General features: G+C 41.3%; 1 protein-coding gene across 1 annotated transcript; it reads right to left on the reverse strand.

The window, feature by feature from the left end:
* Positions 1-2,014: 2,014 nt before the first annotated feature.
* On the reverse strand, positions 2,015-18,517 carry fam50a (family with sequence similarity 50 member A). Its single transcript, XM_028583054.1, has 13 exons — positions 18,214-18,517; positions 17,783-17,867; positions 16,230-16,329; positions 14,378-14,508; positions 13,599-13,672; positions 9,086-9,152; positions 8,797-8,858; positions 8,343-8,419; positions 8,199-8,253; positions 6,599-6,647; positions 6,366-6,436; positions 4,989-5,099; positions 2,015-2,309 (listed from the first exon to the last, which is right to left on the reverse strand). The coding sequence occupies exons 1-13, from the start codon at positions 18,322-18,324 to the stop codon at positions 2,301-2,303; spliced, it is 1,002 nt and encodes a 333-aa protein (XP_028438855.1). The 5' UTR covers positions 18,325-18,517; the 3' UTR covers positions 2,015-2,300.
* Positions 18,518-18,616: the final 99 nt, after the last annotated feature.

Genomic DNA, 18,616 nt, shown 5'->3' on the forward strand with positions numbered 1-18,616 from the left:
GGAAGCCAGTCCAGGGCAGGTGGCAGGGTTTTGTTGTTGTAGATATAAGAAAATGACAGTTTGATTGGACTGCTGTGAGACAAATATGCAGCAAGTTGTTTTGAATCCGAGACACTGGGAGATAGATTATTTATAATCACAATCAAGTACAGCAAACTTTTGCAAATAATACTTCCTCTGTGAAAGGACATATCATCCTTTAGAAGTTTAGATGTCCTCTTTGGAGGACAACTTTATTTGTTGTTATGCATAAGTGTTGATGGAACTGTAAGGGAGAAATAATGAAAAGGAAGAAAAAAAAATTAGACAAGAAAAAAAAAAGGGAAATTAGAATAATTAAATGATATAAATAATGTAAAAGTACTAGGGAGGGCAGGGTATTACATAATGGAGGGAGGAATATGTATGGTAATATACACTGCTTGTGGTTATATTTTTGTTGAATTTGAGAGGGGGGGGAGGTGGTAGGAAGAAAAAGAAAGAACGAAAAGAAGTTTAGATGTCCAGAAAAGTTGGACAGCGTGTGAGTAAGAAGTCGATCACATCAGTTTCGAACAAATACGGCCCTTCGTGTTTTTTGCCGAAACATGAGCCTTCCAATAAAGATTTTATTGCTCTTCCTAAACTTACTTTTGCTGAGAATAACAGTTTCTGTCTTCTAGGACAGTAGTAACTAACATTTTTCCAATGGGACCCTTTAATTAAAAGTATGTCATAACATGTTAAACCAAAGAGCGACTTGTTCTTCTCAGATTACGGGCTTTAAGAAGTAAAATGATCCTGTAATTAGGCCTACCGAGCAAAATCAGAAAAACAATGCGCAGCAGAAAATATTTCTTCTGCTCCAAATCGGTTCACTCATTTTTGTTTCGACCCCAGGGAATCACTACTTTTGGTTATGACCGAGTCAAAGTTATTTTTTTCCACTTTCTCGTTTTATTTCAATTAATCAGATCCAATGTCCAAGTCCTGTATATTTAATGCACAATTCTTTTCCCCCAGGTTCCTGGATACAATTAATATCCCAACTTGCCAAAACTGCTTGGCTAGACAGAGGAAACAATCGGAGGCAGGCGTCGATGGAAATTAACTATTCAAATATAGCCATGTGTTTGGCACAAGGCACAGGATAACAGCCAGTTATTATTTAAACACGCCAATAAGACCACAAATCAATCTGCCTGTACAGTTTCAGAAACGTTTTGCCCCATTGTTATTAGAACCAGTTCATCTCAGGTCAGCTGTAATGCGGTTTTGACATTTGAAATAAAAATCCACCTGGATTAGAAAGGCCAAAATGAAACAAGGAGATGAATGTAGATACAATGTCTATAGCTGCAACAGAAGACAAGCCTGCTCATATGTCAACACAGTAACACAAAATACGCACACAAAGAAGAACTTTTACTACACAATGGGTTTACTGTACCTGTCGGATACAGTCCAGACTGCAGTCCTGAGGAGTTATGGCAGCAGCTGGGGCATCATCCTGAGCCCAGAGGGGCTCACCAAGAGCAATGAGCTGGTACAAAACAAGAGCTGCCTTCCACATGCTGCTACAGCCACCATGGCATGGTCCAATTGTAAGCACCAGACCTTAAACCTCACCCACTAACAAACACACACTCACAGTGGACTAATTGGCTTCAAGAAGCCACCATTCGGTGTAAAATCTAAGATCTAATGTTAAACATTTCCTCAACGGTGTGTGGTGACAAAAAAAAACGGGAGGAGGGAGAAAGTAGATAAGGGGAGTGGTGTCTTTAGGCTACGGGTGAAGGTGCAGCCCGCTGTCTCACGGTAATACGTTTTAACAGTTAAGCTGCCAGACTAGTTCATTTTGGGGCTGTAGGAGACTGAGGCACAGAGCAGGTTTGGCTCTCAAACTGTTTACCAGAGCCAATCAAACCACCTTCATATACAGCATAAACACACATTGGAATTACAAACATCTTTTCAACAAGAGGCAAGGGCATCCAAGTATTGATGCCAAAAGAATCGTAAGACCAGTGAGTCATAGCCAAGTTCACTTTATCACGCATAGATCATACAACATGTTTATGACCTATACACATATGGGATGTGGGGGGGAGGGGAGGGGGTTGTTTTCACAGGAAACATTGCAATTGGCAATTCAAATACATTTGGGGAAACAAGTATTTCGAATACCAAGTAAAATTACAAACCAACAGTTTATGAAGGCATTGATGAAATATATATAATAAAGGGTAAAATAAGATGAAAATTAACAACAACAAAAACTTTGCATCGCGGATTTCAGAGACTGGAGAAGACGGGTTTCACCGGATCTGAAAAACAAAAACACAATACGGAGGATGATTCACATCATGTCCAAACTTAATAAGAAATCTAACTATTTGATTAACCATAAATAACTTATACAGTATGGTGTCCTAGTGTTCATGCCTAATCCCACGCTTCACCCTCTTCTGGAAAAATGTTTTATCCAATCTTCTGCGTGATGCTACATAAATTCTTTATCACTTAGCTATCATCTGTACGTGCCAGGCATCTGGATAGACAAGTGGTATGTTGTAACGAGCCCATGCAAGAAAAAGTTGGCTGCTGGGGAGGTTTGTCTTCACCGAACAATCAAACAGACAGAGTGGTAATGTGCTGCACACACGGAGCTGTTTAACCAGTTTCCCGGAGGGACTCATTGAAGTTCATACTTTGATATCTTTGGAACATTAGCACAGCTTTGGAGTGTAGCTTTATTCCAGCGCGGCAATGAAAGCCACATGCTTATCCTGAAAATAGGTTACAATCCAACATTACAAGAAACTAAATTCTTTCCAGTTATCATCCTTTAACGATTACACGGCCTTGCACAAAACAAATTTGATCGAATGAGGCATTACCGTGGGAGAATGTGTGGCATTCATTAACTTTCTCTTACTAAGAATTTTCAAGTTAGCAGGAACAAAATGTACGAGGGGTCCAGACAAGTACGATCCATGTACAGATAGGCAGCCTCTCTCCACAGGGCAAATAATACACATTGGACCTGAAATCAAAATGCCCTAATCTGACTGAATTTCATTTGGAGTTTAAATAGCATACGAAAAATAACTTTAATAAGATGTATAATAAGACAAACTTAAAACAAAATGAATATACCTCTCACCATATCATTATGATCACGGCTTGCCAACTTACTGAGTCATTAACAGTACTAAAAATCTCTCAGTCAGCTGACTCAGGGTCTCTCTACAGGTCTGTTCAGTAACGTCACCTACTGTAGGCTATAATATCATCCTGTGTAATATCTCAGTGACTGTCATGTGACAGCTTGGCTTTGCTAATGTGTTATTTAGCATCTAACCTAATGTTAAATCGTTCCCTTTTTATTTCTGTCACAGTACAGCGCTCTGATTACATGTCGTTTCCAGCTGTACTATCATTATGTCTGTATTGTTTGGAGTCACCTGATACCACCATACTGACACTGTTAAATGTGTCCGCTGATAGGAGGACTTGCTCCGTGTTGAGAAATTCTTCTATTTACTCTACAAACAGGAGAGGACCAGACAATTATGCCTATGATCAAATCGTGCACATCTTTATGAACAGGTGACCTTCATCAGGTTGAAACGTGCGATCCGTGACAACTTCTGTGCAGTATAGAGACATTGCTAAATCTGACGGTAAACTTAACAAAACATGAAATGCTGTAACAGATTTAATTGATTAGAAACGTTGACCACGTGACTTGATAGGGGAGTATAGTCATGTTACAAATATAGGACGCAAAGTTAGATTATAACAGGGAATTCTTGCCCAGCCCCATGGTAAAGTACATGACAACATGGCAGTTGTTTCTCCTCTTGGTCTGGCGCTCCAGCTGGACTTAAGTGCCATCTTGACAAACAAATAATCTGGGTTGCCTGGAGCTATCAAAGCTTCACTGGCAGTTTCACCCCAACAGAGGAGCATGACGGTAAGATTACACTGAGGTCAGAAAATCGCCCAAAGAGATTAAATTCCAGAAAACTCCAATGAACTGTTGAAGCCTGTTGGAGGAGCTGCTACACGGCAAGTCCAGTTGCGGTTGACTTGCTACTTAAAGGACAATTCCGGCGCAAAATGAACCTAGGGGTTAATAACATTTGTGTACCGACTCAACCGTTCTCTGGGATCTATTTTCATGCTAATCAAATGCGTCTCTAGCTTTAAACAAGCTAGCTTTTGGTGCAGATGGTAAATCACTACTAGCGTTCATGTTTACATGCAGGCACCATCTTGGAAAACAATCATGAGCAGTCAAACGACGAACGCCGTGCAAACAGTAACCAGTAAAGTAGCTCAAACACAGCGTTTGTTATTCCACTGGTCATGACAGTTTTCCAAGATGGCGTCCGCATGTAAACATGAACGCTACGGTCTTTATAATCTTATCTTTTAAATAAACTGTCTGTACACTTACAAAGTTCTCAATGCTTCAGTTTACAAGTAGGGACCCTCATCATGCTACCGTGGAAGTGTGGTGCTATTTTGAGCCTTGTTAGTGGTATAAAATAGCAGAAGCTTGTTTAAAGCTAGAGACGCATTCGATTAGCATGAAAACAGATCCCACAGAACGTTCGACGCGATACACATATGTTATTAACCCCTAGGTTCATTTTGCACCGGAATTGTCCTTTAACAAGGCTGCACAATATGAGGAAAACATGTTATTGCGATTGTTTTGACTGATATTGTGGTTGCGATTTGATTCCCCCGCCATTTTGATATTGCACTTGTACATATTGCGATTTCGATAGAATTGCGAGTAATTGTGCAGCTCTACTACTAAATATGCACACAATATTGCCAATCTCTGAAAAACGGGTTATTGATTTACTATGAAAATCAATTTACAATGGAAAATGCACTTCTTTGAACAGATTTACGATTAGCCAGAACTTGAATGATCTATGAAGGGGAACTTGGTGAAGCATGCTGACATTTGGCAAAATGACTCTCACCGTATATTTGTCCCATTTCTTCTCAGGATCGTACGGCTCCCAGCGACTAGCGGGGAAGATGTGTTTGTTCTTCTCATACCAGCTCCTCAGCACCACTTTACCTGCATGGGACTTGAGGCAAAATAGCACAACTGGGTTAATTTTAACATGGCTTTTAAATGCTGTTCCCACCCAAAGAAAAGTTACAGGAGATCTGCGCTTGCTTTTTAAGTTGTGCCAAGATAACCTCTAACATGTGGATGAAAAAAATTATTTCCCGGATTACTCCGTTGCCAAAAGAAATTCTGCCGGATTTCAGTCATTTAGGCCGGATATCCGTTGCATTGGGCTTCCTTTGTGTTGGCATTTTAAACTCCGGTCAATTTATGAAGACTATGGTCAACCTTTTCTCAACTCTCTTCAGGGTAAATCCAGACAGCTAGCTAGACTATCTGTCCAATCTGAGTTTTCTGTTGCACGACTAAAACAACTTTTGAACGTACACGTTCCGCCAAAACAAGTTCCTTCCTGAGGCTATTTTGCAGAGGCGCCGCCCATGACAATTGTGATTGGTTTAAAGAAATTAAAAAACAAAGCACGTTTTTCTCCCATCCTGGAATGCTGAGTGGACTAGCCAGACCCTCCTGCGCAGCGCCACGGTGGAGGAAGGTCTGGCGAAGTGAGTGTAATGGCCGGGTAAGTTTGGCTATTTGATCAATGTCAACTGTCAGTTAATAAAAATTAAGTTGGATTAGTGCAGCACAGTAATGACTTCGGATGGAAAATGCAATTTGATTGTATTCTCTTATAAGCAGGTTTAAAGTCACACGAGTGCTAAACGATCACTATATCACTTGTATGACGAGTGATAATAGGTTAATTTACTGCTAGTCCTCCACTGAAGAACTATACGAATACTTTACATTGTAGTAAAATATCTACAACTATATTTTTTGCGGCAAAACTGTAAGAACGTGCAGGTGCAGTGTTCTTCTTTACCTAGCTTCACAGTCATATCCGTACCATGAACATAGACAGTAGAAATCAGTTTAGCAGAAAATTACACTGAAAAAAAAAATTGGATCTTGGATCATGACGAAACAGGTGCAGCAGCTGATCGTGAAATTTTAAAGAAACAGCCAAATTTGTCAATTGCTTTTGAAATTCCATCCAACAATAAATAAAACTGAAATAGTGTTAGTGTGTAAGTAATGAACCCTTTTCAAGCCCTGTCTGTCTTAGTATTTTCCGGATATCCTTTTTAATATTGTATTTATTGGCACACTATTGGTCATTTCAGTTTCCTTTGACATGAAGGTTGACACTGGTTCAAATCAAATCAAGAATTCTGTTTTCCTCTCACAATCTCTTGTTTTTGCGGTAAAATAAAATCGTCACCTCATCTTTCTCAACAGTGGCGTCGTTCACCAGACGAATATCATCGTGGACGTCAAAGCTGAAAAGAGGACCTGTGGGAAAAAAGATAAACGGAGTGAAAAGGCAGGAAACACAACTTCATATTGTTCCATTCAAAGAAACACATACTTAGGGTTAAATGATCTTCATCTTCTTTCAAAACGTAATATGTAAAAACAACTCAAGGTATTGTATATGAACGGTTGTTCACCTACCAGATTTGCCTCTGGCTTTGGTCACAATGAAGTCGTAAAAACTGTGGTGCTGCATGAGAAAAACACACAAAGAAGTGAAAGAGTGAAAAAGTGCCACAGCTGCTGGACAAATTCAAATCACACCATATACAGAACATATGGTATCCTAAAAATCATTTTTTAATCTCTAGACTCTTAGACTATAATACCCCGATATATTTGAAATAACAAACAAAAATGTCTACACAGAGCGAGAGAGACACAAACACTATGGGAGTATGTCACCCCCCCAGTTGGTATGGGATTTACAGCTGAAGTGCTTTTGTGGTGGGTTGCAGGAGAGTTTTGAAATCTGACAGCTTGGGGAAAGAAGCTGTTGCAGAACCTCCAAAAGCTGGTCCTGATGCTGCGAAGTTTTCTGCCTCAAGGCAGAGGGGCAAACTGTCTGTGAGAGGGGTGGGAGGGGCCCTGATGGAAGACGTCCTGGCTGGAGGGGAGAGAGACTCCTGTGATCTGCTAGGCCAGACTATGACTATGTGTTGCAGGGTCTTGTGTTCTGGTGCTTTGCAGTTTCAATACCGGGCAGTGACGCAGCGGGTCAGCCCACTCTCCACAGTGCCTCTGTAGAAGGTGCTTAGGATTAGGGTTGGGCATCATTTGGATTTTTACGATTCCAATGCCGAACCGGTACTTTTAAAACGATTCCGATTCCTAAACCGATTCTTGAAAAACTGAAAAATGACATCAAAGATGTAATATGTTTACTAGCAATCACGTGCAGTGAATGGTTAATATGCTTTTACGTCCGTTTTTGTGAGCCCAGAGGGAAAATATGACATTTTAAAGTTGCCTACATTTACGGTAGCTAGCTAACGATAGACTACAGACAAAGTGTGATATTTTTACGTCCGTTTCGACAGAGGGAAAATATTTCAGTCGAAACATTAAGTGGAACCAAAATGTGGATTCTAATCCGGTCTGGTTCCTATCGGTTGAGTAGGAACCGGTTCCATAGTGGAACCGGGTTTCGGTACCCAACCCTACTTAAGATGGGTGGTGGTAGACCGGCTCTCTTCAGTCTCTGCAGGAAGTGGAGCCGGTTGCACTAACAGGGATTACGCCTTGCCTTAAGCTAAGTCACTCGTAACTTTGCGTTCTAAAAGTGCGTCTACCTCAGAATATGGAAGCCGGAGCTGGGAATGAGTTCTTCTCGCTAAGGGCACGTTCAGACCAGAAAATGTGATCCGGCGATTCACCGCAGGGTTGCAGTGGGAGTGTTACTTAAATGGCCCATTTGTGGGACGCCCTGTTGTGTTCTTTAAACCCCCAATGTAGCACAAGTAGGCTTTATATTTCACACTTATTGGTTTCCCTCAGATCGTTTATAGATCTTGACATTTCCAACCGCTCTTGAAGGCAGCTACATTTCACCCAGTCCTTCAGCACACTGGATTAATGGAATATAGAGTTTAACAGTGATTCTTGGAGTGTGACGAAAGACTTGTCTTTAGAGGTGTGAAATCTGCGGTAGCACTGGAATGTTAAATCAGTTGAAGCGAACCAAATCAACACAAAGTAACAGCGTACCGCCTGCAGTTTTCATGATCGTGTCAGTACTTACATGTGGGATAATCAGATCCTCTTTGATGTACATCAACTGCTCTACTCCAGCCGATCTGCACAGACAAGAAATTCAGTCCCCCCCAAAAAAGAAATAGTGATAGTGTATGTTTTGTTGAGGCTCCTTTCGTCTTCAACGTCTCACCTGAGCTCACTGAAGTCCTTTCTGAGGACCTCCAGGGCCCTCTGCAGAAAGTTCTGGATGGTATTTCCCTTCTTCATCTGCAGGCCACCCACACACACACACACACACACACACACACACACACACACACACACACACACACACACACACACACACACACACACACACACACACACACACACACACACACACACACACACACACACACACACACACACACACACACACACACACACACACACACACACACACACACACACACACACACACACACACACACACACACACACAGAAGAGAGTGACCACTGTGTTGAGCATATTGTTCGACCGAGGGAACGATTGAAATGTGTACTGTTATTTCCACATAAATACCCTGTGTAATCAATAATGGGTCTGCATCAAGTTCCGTGGCTTTGAACACAATAAACTCCTATTGCAGCCTATCTTGCTTTACCTTGACAGTCTTACGATGTCCAGAGCCATCCCAGTAGCTGAACGTAATCTCAATCTCCTCACCTGAAGACAAAGACACACATCATTATTTTACATGCATGTTTGTACGTAGAGCAAGGAAAAGAGTGTGGAATTCGTTGGTCTAAAAATGGGACATTGCGGACCAAAGGTCTGCTTGTGATTAGAGTTAAAGATATGTATCTTTAACTCTAATCACAAGCAGACCTTACGCTACTGAATTTAAGTAATAACAAAGGATGTTTGTGTGTGCAAGTGATTCTGACACTCACTCTTAATCTTCTCCTGTTTGAGCTCCCATTCCTGCCTGAGTTCCTCTCGGAGACGATTCTCCTCCTCCTGAACACAAGAAGAAAGGGGAAAAAAAACAATGTAGTGTAAATGTAAAGGTCCAAGTATAAAAACTAGAATTGACACCTTGCTTTTGTACACCTTCCCCTAACCAGTTGCAGTTTACATGCATGTCTGTCCAGACTATAATATATGTAGTGATGACTTTGAAGCAACTCAATAAAAGCTATTAAGTATATTTTTCGGCGAAACGTGGATGCTTCACATACATCTTCAACCCAGCTGCAGCATAGACAGTTAAATAAACGGACACATTGACGCCGGACACTTCCACGGAGACCCGTGAAGTCTATCAGACGCACTTTTCCGGTAAGCGCTGAGCATTACTGCGCAGACTCCAACTGAGCTCGAAGACGTAGATGTGATGTGAGCAACCTGTCTGAAAGTTGGAAGTCTTCTGGTAGCTGTGCCAAGAGAAATCTCAATCATTCCCAATCTTGCAGAGACGGAGAGCGTAGGTATATTTTAGGAGAATACATAGACACAGGCTAATTGTTGCTAACTTAAATGCTAGTTAACATTAGTAATTAAACTTAAACAGCTAATATAAGTCGAAACTGCCTGCGAGCTTCTCCTGTACTATACGGTAATTTGTCTACTATGCGACAGAAAGTCACTTGGTTATGACACAATAGTTAGCCTATTTTTACAAAAACGGGGCTGCTACGGGGCCATAACGTGAGATACAAGGTAATGGAGCCTTTTATACATAGTCGTCTTTCTTTAGAAATAAACAATGGACAAATAGAGTCTTTAAACGCTTCAGATGTAAAGTTATTCGCTGTCAAAGTGACGTCAAAATGAATGGCAGTCAATGGAATGCTAGCAGCAGGTGATGGCTTGTTGGCCTCAGAAACTGCCCATTGGAGGTACACTTTCCAGACGCTCGCTAACCCCCTTGGGCTGCACAGGTGATACATAAAATCACCGCAGATTCAAGGTGGGCACCCAATATAAGTGTCACAAGTTTAGTATCCCAACAAATGTGAAATATGGCCTGAGTTATGGCGTTGAATAACGGCCAAAAAAAGTGTTTTGAAGAACATGATGTCACAGTGAAGTCGAACTTTGAATTTACAGTACCATTCAAAAGTTTGGACACGCTTTCTTATTGACTTGAATGGGAAAGCGTGTCCAAACTTTTAGCTGGTACTCACGTCATCATTTTATCCCATTAGACATTTGTGTGAAAGGTTGTCATATTTAGTGTATGAATTCTTGAATTGAGATAGCTGCAATTATTCAGAAGCCTGTTTTGTAAAGAATTGTGAAAGTATATCTAGTCAGCCTGGAATTATTCCTCGAATAGTTGCTTGGTTTGTGTGTTTTTAAAAGGTAAAACTGGACTTTATATCCTACCAGCCTTTACAGTACAGTTCAATTTCCAATGGGATGCACAGCTTAACACATCTGTACATTGTCGCAATTACATTATAATAATGTATAATTTGCTTTCAACCAATGTCATAATTTAGAATTATATAAATTGCATTTAGTATTATTTAGAGATTTTATTTGGTAAGAGTAAAGTGCTTTTATTTTGAAGTCTCCACGCAAGGCCTTTTGGGTCGCGTAAGTGAGAGAGTCAGCAAGCTAACAGCAAGCGAAGCACGGACAATTTAATGCTCCGATAAAAGTTTTAAGGTTGTTATAGACGTCAGCGATCTAAGGAAACCTCTGTTCCCTTGTGTACGGCATGCAGCCAACGAGGTATGTCGTTTTGTGGCTGTATTTAACTTTGGTGAATGTTATTTTACATGCTGCACGTGTCATAGTATGTTCATATTAAGCTAACGTGGTCTTTATTTTCTCGTTATACTGTGTGTTTACTTTTCACGGTGGATTTGGAGAAGAAGCTTCAAATAAACATGTAGCAAGAAAGCCACTTGTGTCTGCCAGTGAGGTAACATAACTAGAGGTCGACCGATAGTGGATTTTACCGATACCAATAGTTAGGTTGGGCCGTATTTGCAGATAACCGATTAATCGACCGATAGTATTTAGAATTGATACTGGATAAAACAGTTGACAAAATACATACATTTTTTTCAAAAAAAGTCCAGACGCTTTTGCCAATAATCAAAATAATAATGTCATATTTATTGATATTACACCCACAGCAATGCTACACAAGCATGTGTGTTGTCTAAAACAGTTCTCCTACATATTTGGAGTCATCCAGTGCAAAAATAAACATAATGAGCATTATAATTCATATAAAGGACAAACTATTTACATTTCTTCAAAAAGGCCCAAATGTATGCCAAATCTCAAAACAGTGACGCCATTCTTCTCTGTAGAACGGTTTAGACCTAGCCTGACGTGGTCCTACTCAGATTCTAGTCAGAATGTGAGTCTGAAACCGCTCCATTGGGCTGTGATTATGGGGCGTGTTCCAACCGAACCAGGAAAAAAAAATGCCTCTGCATTCATTGGATAGACCTACAACCAATCAGAGCAACGGAACTCAACACTGTGTATCGTCTCCATAGCAACCACTCTTTGCACAATGCATTCATTCTAACTTCCGACTTTTAGACTTTTTTGAAGCTGGATATATCATTGGTTGCGTGTAAATATAAATGTGTATAACGTTAGTGATAGTGACATGTTTGCTACAGTCGCATTTCTAGAGATGAATCAGCGAAAACACGTTTTATTTCTCGGATTCACGGCTTTGTTCTAGCGCCGGGGCTCCCTCTCTTCAGTCTCTCTCTATGTCTCTCCACCATATAATGCTCCCTCTCTTCAGTCTCTCTCTATGTCTCTCCACCATATAACGCTCCCTCTCTTCAGTCTCTCTCTATGTCTCTCCACCATATAACGCTCCCTCTCTTCAGTCTCTCTCTGTGTCTCTCCACCATATAACGCTCCCTCTCTTCAGTCTCTCTCTATGTCTCTCCACCATATAACGCTCCCTCTCTTCAGTCTCTCTCTATGTCTCTCCACCATATAACGCTCCCTCTCTTCAGTCTCTCTCTATGTCTCTCCACCATATAACGCTCCCTCTCTTCAGTCTCTCTCTATGTCTCTCCACCATATAACGCTCCCTCACTTCAGTCTCTCTCTATGTCTCTCCACCATATAACGCTCCCTCTCTTCAGTCTCTCTCTATGTCTCTCCACCATATAACGCACCCTCACTTCAGTCTCTCTCTATGTCTCTCCACCATATAACGCTCGCTCTCTCCAGTCGCTCTCTATGTCTCTCCACCATATAACGCTCGCTCTCTCCAGTCTTTCTCTATCTCGCTCCACCATATAACGCTCGCTCTCTTTAGTCGCTCTCTATGTCTCTCCACCATATAACGCTCTCTCTCTCCAGTCTTTCTCCGTCTCTCCACCATATAACGCTCTCTCTCTTTAGTCGCTCTCTATGTCTCTCCACCATATAACGCTCTCTCTCTCTCCAGTCTTTCTCCGTCTCTCCACCATATAACGCTCTCTCTCTTTAGTCGCTCTCTATGTCTCTCCACCATATAACGCTCGCTCTCTCCAGTCTTTCTCTATCTCGCTCCACCATATGACGCTAATACCGTGCTTTCGGGCAGTTGTTGATGCATTAAAATGAATGCGCTGTCGATTCTACACATCTAAATTCTCCAGCGGCAACCACTAGACGGATCATGGACGATTTGGGTCGGACTTGCGTTCATTTTTGTCAGTGTTTTAACCGCTTGAGGTTAGTTAACCTACTGCTAATGTTTAGCGTCATCTCAGCCAAAGCAAACAAACACACATACTGTTGTGCTGTTCTTTCTCTACTAATGCAGCATCTATTCAACAAATGAATAACTTTATAATAATAAAACAAACCTTTTTGCTGTTGATGCTTTAAACGCACATCTGATGTCAGCCTTCTCCGCACAGCATGTGCTCTCCGTGCAGCGCGCAGTAACAGGTGTCGAAAATAAACAACACGAGGCATCAGTGATAGTTTTTATTTCGCCTCTAGAGGAGCTATTGTAATGCATGATGCCAGCAGACCCTTCTCAGCTCTCGTGTACTGTGTAATGAATGACAGCGTGCGCTTCTCAGCCGCTCCAGCAACGGACGCAACCAGGAAAAACTATCGGCATGGATTTTTGCCGATAACGATAGTTCCACCAATCAACAATCGGTGCCGATTAATCGGCAAAACCGATGAATCGGTTGACCTCTAATCATAACATCTATGGGGATACCTGTTAAATATTGTTAAATATCAAGTGAATATTCTGACAACTTGAAACAATCGTATGTCATCACACCCCCAACCGGCACCGTCAGACACCGCCTACCAAGGTCTGTCCCAGGTTTCTCCCCATAGAGTGTGGTCTAGACCTACTCTATCTGTAAAGTGTCTTGAGATAACTATTGTTATGATTTGATACTATAAATAAAATTGAATTGAATAGTAAAAGAATGACAAACAAAAAAAAAAGATTCACCTCACCTCTCTGTCTCGATCAGGAAGGAAGCTTGTGTCCACGTCTGGATTTTTCCCCAGTTTCTTCTTCTTAGCACAGTCTATGAGAAAAAAAAAAGTCAAACAAACAAACTTCCTAATTGACATGTTATATCTTTTAGCCAGAGCATACTCCAGCGCTGACACAGATACAGTAGGTCTGGCAATGTGAGACTATTAATGAACCTACGGCTAGAGGTGGGCGATATATCGTTTAGACGATAATATCCAAATTGTTGTCTGGACAATATGTAAAATTGGGATATCGAATATTTCATAATTTGTACAATCCGACCCCCCAAACAAGAAAAGAGCTGAAGGAAGTTAAAGAGAAAACAAATAACACACACTATAACCTTCTAAACAATTATATGTAGCGATTTTAATACAGTAGGGGTTTGTTTGACTGTATTTTTTGTACAAAATCACGATCGTCCCGCACGAGAGTAAGCTGCTACTAGTTCTTACCTGTGTGTTATGACGTTCACTCATGTCAACAAAGACAGCGGCTCTCCTGTCGGTGTATATTTATACAAGTACGTACAGCCACACTGAACTAATCAATACAGGACCACGATACAACACAGCCGTTACGAGAGCTTTCCAGGCGGCTCATAACATCCGGGAGGACAGTATAGCAGTATATATATATATATATATATATATATATATATATATATATATATATATATATATAACAGTATAGAGCGGATTCTTTTTAATTTTTAATTTACTTTGTGCTTTAACATTCCTTCATCATTACTCACAATCCTGTTCTTCCTCTTCAGTTTCCTCCTCCTCCTCTTCTTCTCCCTCGTCTTCCGGATTAAACGATAAACTGGCTATTTTCCGCTTCTGTTCCTCCTTTCTCTTCTTCTCTTTCTGCTTCTCAAGCTTTCTGCAAAACAGGAAAGAATAAATAATGTACAACCAATATCAAAAGGTGGACGTACCACAGAGAGGAATAACGGCCATCCAATCATTATTACATACAGTGCTTTTTTTCGGCCCTATTTAAATGAGATTTCAATATTACATATGTTACATAAGTACATATGTTCTTGTTATTAGTAGCCAAGTTGAACAAGTGCCCAGAAAAGTTTGGTTTCACTGTTGGCATCTGGTGGAAGGCTGCCTCCGTCATCTTGGCTCTGGTATGCTTGTTGGGACAAGTCAAGTTGGACACCACCCAGAGTTTTTTTTTTATTAATTTTTTTGATCTAGGCGACAGTTCTTTAAAAGTACAAACCCTTAAGACAAATCTGGTGTATGCTCCTGTTGCCAGACCTTCCTCCGCAACGCTGTGGAGATAGGTCTGGCAATGCGAGACTAGCTGAGTGATATGGCCTGGCTTACAGTCGGTGCTTCAGTTCGTCCCAAAAGTTATTGGATGCGGCTAAGGTCCTCCGTCCAAAACTGTTAAAACTACTTCTTTAAGGGTCCAACTGCCACAAAGTAGGAAGCAGCAAAAACAGCGGTTCCCACAAATGTGGCCTAAAACGAATACTTGTGACCCTTCATCACAGGTTTTGCTCCTAGTGGGGGTATGATTGTGAGCACAAATGATCACAGAATGATACTTTTCTTCTTGGAATGTTACATTTGAATGATTATAGAGGCCTGAAGAGGTGGTATTTCACACAAAAAAAAGCAAAAAATTACAGAAAAGAAATTAATAATCTTGAGACACCATGGTGCGCGTCAACCCCTGGTTTGGAACCACTGGTCATAAATACCACTGTATGTTGACTTGTCTTAAAAGGGCCAAGCTCAAACCATTCAAAAAAGCCCCAGACTAAAAGTCCACAACAGGACAGTCCTGTTCACGTTTATGAGATAATCTGCAAGATTTGTGTTGTATTTTTTAGTTTTGTTAGCTTTTGTTTTTTTGCCTAAAACATTTGAATTGTGGGGAGCAGCAATCAATAATAGTTTGCCTCTGCTACAATACATCAATTAGGAACAGCTGAGCAACTGACCAATGCAGAGTAGGGCTGTGCATCTCCGGTCTAAGGCCGATGCGATACATTAAAGATATATATGCAGCAACAGGCGATGCGATACGATCCGATTCACCCCCTATTGTGATGCGTGTGTGTGAGATTTGACACGATTTGAATTAATACAATGCGATACAATTTAATTTGACGCAATGCTAAAGAATAGGAAGCTCTTCTATGGTACAGAGTTTGATTTAATGTTTGGGGTTTTTCTAGAGCAAACAACAAATGGTGTTGGTGAGCAGACTCTGTGTGTGTGTGTGTGTGTGTGTGTGTGTGTGTGTGTGTGTGTGTGTGTGTGTGTGTGTGTGTGTGTGTGTGTGTGTGTGGCGTTCTGAGAGTTGGTGCTGAGCGACGTAAATTACAGCAGGAGTAGAGAAAAGAAACGGCTACCAGCGTACAGGTGAAGGGAAGCTTTCGATGATTTGTAGGAATTTGGTGGAATGTGTAGCTCTTCTTCTTAATCTCTAATGTGAAAGGCCGCCAGACACACACTTATGTCTGGCGCACCGATGCAAATCAGTGAATCTTTCCATCCCTAGTGCAAAGCCATGTGCTCTGTATGATCGACCAAAGCTACTGCGTGTAAGTGAGCGAGAGGGGCAGTGATGTCACTCACAGCTGGAGTTCTTTGGACTGCTCCTTCTTGGCCAGCTGTTTCTCTCTCTCCTTCACCAGCGCCTCCTGCTTGGCCTTCATATCATTCAGTGTGACCAGACCTGATCAAGACACACAAACGGGTCAAACAAAAATCACATGGATAATTTCTCTCAAAAAGGTTGAAATTAAGCCCCTATGCGGTAATGCAAAATTATGCTGTTCAAGATTTTCATAATAAAACTGCATGTCAGCTCAGCTGTAATCTTTTGGGTCACATTTGTAAGCCGGTCCAGGCAGGTGACAGGTTAGTGTTACACAGTGTTTCCTCTATGTTGATTTGACCGTGGCACCCCCCCAGAATAGCGCGGTCACTCAGCAGAAAAAGGGAGAAAGGAAAAAGAGACGCTGTCCGGATGATAAGCCAGTTGAGATGGTGTGTGTACGTCCTTGAGAACTGGAAGTGGTATAACTTACCTTGTCAGTTCATTTAAGCCTGGTCTTGCAAATTGAAATTAAGTTAACTGGTGATTTTCGTTGTTTGTGTTCTTCACCTGCTAGGTAATTGCACGTGGCTGTTGATTCTATATAATAGCGAATGCTCAACGCCCTCGCTCACGTTTGTATTTTAGGTGCATTATTTACATGCTGAAGTAGCTACCCTGCATTAAAAGGTATAGTGGAGGATTTTCTTTTTCCGGGTGGATCATCAAGACTATTGGTCCTCCTGGTTGTCAATCATTCTGGTGATATGTTTACGTAAGGCCATTGTACGTGCACGTCCCTAGCTTTCAGGTGTATATGTGTTGTGAGCTCGAGCTACGGTTTCAGCCATTCATTGAAGCTTTTGGGAGAAAATTTCACACGCTGGCATGCGCTCAAAGCACAGGTTGGGCTTCCCACTGATGCCTCAGTCGTGAAGTTTCTACTCCACAGGTAAAGTTTGGCATGCTATTTGGAGAAATCCATTTAAAATCACTGCTAGTAAAAGTTGATGTAAGCTATGATTAGCGATGCTAGCCCTGGCACAAGTCACGCACCGCGCACACACGGTAAACATCTCAATTTGTGAAAAAGTGCAAATCTTCTTTTGGAAAGTAGGCTTGTATGAGCCATGCCGACAGCAACTTGTAAACAGTGCACTCTCGTGCACACGTTTAATAGGCGTTCCCTCTCGGGAGCAGGCAGAGTGTTGCGCATGTGCATTTTTTCAAAAAGTACAGAGGGCGGTTCTTTTCTAAAATTCGGGAAAATCCTCCACAATACCTTTAAGATAATGTAATTAACAGTGGGTTTATTGTTATTTGCTACAGAATGCCTATATGTCAAGATCAAAGTTGGACTATATAGTAACTCAAAAAATACAGTTCAATCACAACTGAAAATATGCCTCATTGTGTGTGTGTGTGTGTGTGTGTGTGTGTGTGTGTGTGAATAAATAGATTTGTTTGTGTTGCAGCAAGGTGTCAGTTCCGTTGCATGTGTGTGTGTGTGTGTGTGTGTGTGTAAATCCTAAATCCCTAAAGTAAACACTGTGTTACAGGAGGGTTTATGTGCAACAACAACGATTCTTACCAACTGTGCTGGACTTCAGCTCTGCCTCCACAGCATCATAGTGAGCTGAGAATTTCTTATCAATGTTGGACTTGACCATGTTGTCCTGCGAGAGAAAATAGACACACACAGCAAAGACCGGACGTATAGGTGGGTTAGGTTATCCTGCCATTTCTTTAACGCATTCAAAGTGACAGGATGCTAGGCTTTATAACACAAACAGGTTAACATTCTGTCATTGCCCTCAACTTGGCTAAAACGTTACGCAGATAAAATGTTTAAAACACTGTAAGGACAACAGTAAAGGCGCCTTCACTGACCCCGCAGCAGGTCGCTCGCGCTCAAGGTTCTACGTACTATAATGACTAATTATTTTGGACAACAGACTAATTTAGTTCGCTGTAATACCTGATAGCCACGTTATAATTTACGGTAAAAAAAAAGTTACAAACCTCTGCAATCTTCAGCTTTAGCTGTTCAAGATGTTCTCTTTCTTTTTCTCGTTTTTTCATCAGCTGCATGGCTCTCCCAGCCTCACTGGCAGCTCCTTTGTACTGCGCCATGTCGCTTTCTTTGGTTTCGACGCGCGCTTATGAGAAGTTTTAATACACAAATAACAAAACGAGGAGTTAAATTGTGAAATAAAACACAGATCTTTCCAGAACTGTGAAGGTAAGACCCGGGTAGACCTCCTTGCACACAGCTTGCACCACACCACAACAAGAAAAATGGCGACGACGCAGTGCATGCTGGGTAGACGGGATGTGATGACTTCAAGTACCTAAGGAAACTTCGGAATTATATCTCCAGACAGCAATGACATAACATACTGACACATATTACAGTGTATTGATG

Source organism: Perca flavescens, chromosome 7 (genome assembly GCF_004354835.1).
Source record: "Perca flavescens isolate YP-PL-M2 chromosome 7, PFLA_1.0, whole genome shotgun sequence".
Lineage (NCBI taxonomy): Eukaryota > Metazoa > Chordata > Actinopteri > Perciformes > Percidae > Perca > Perca flavescens.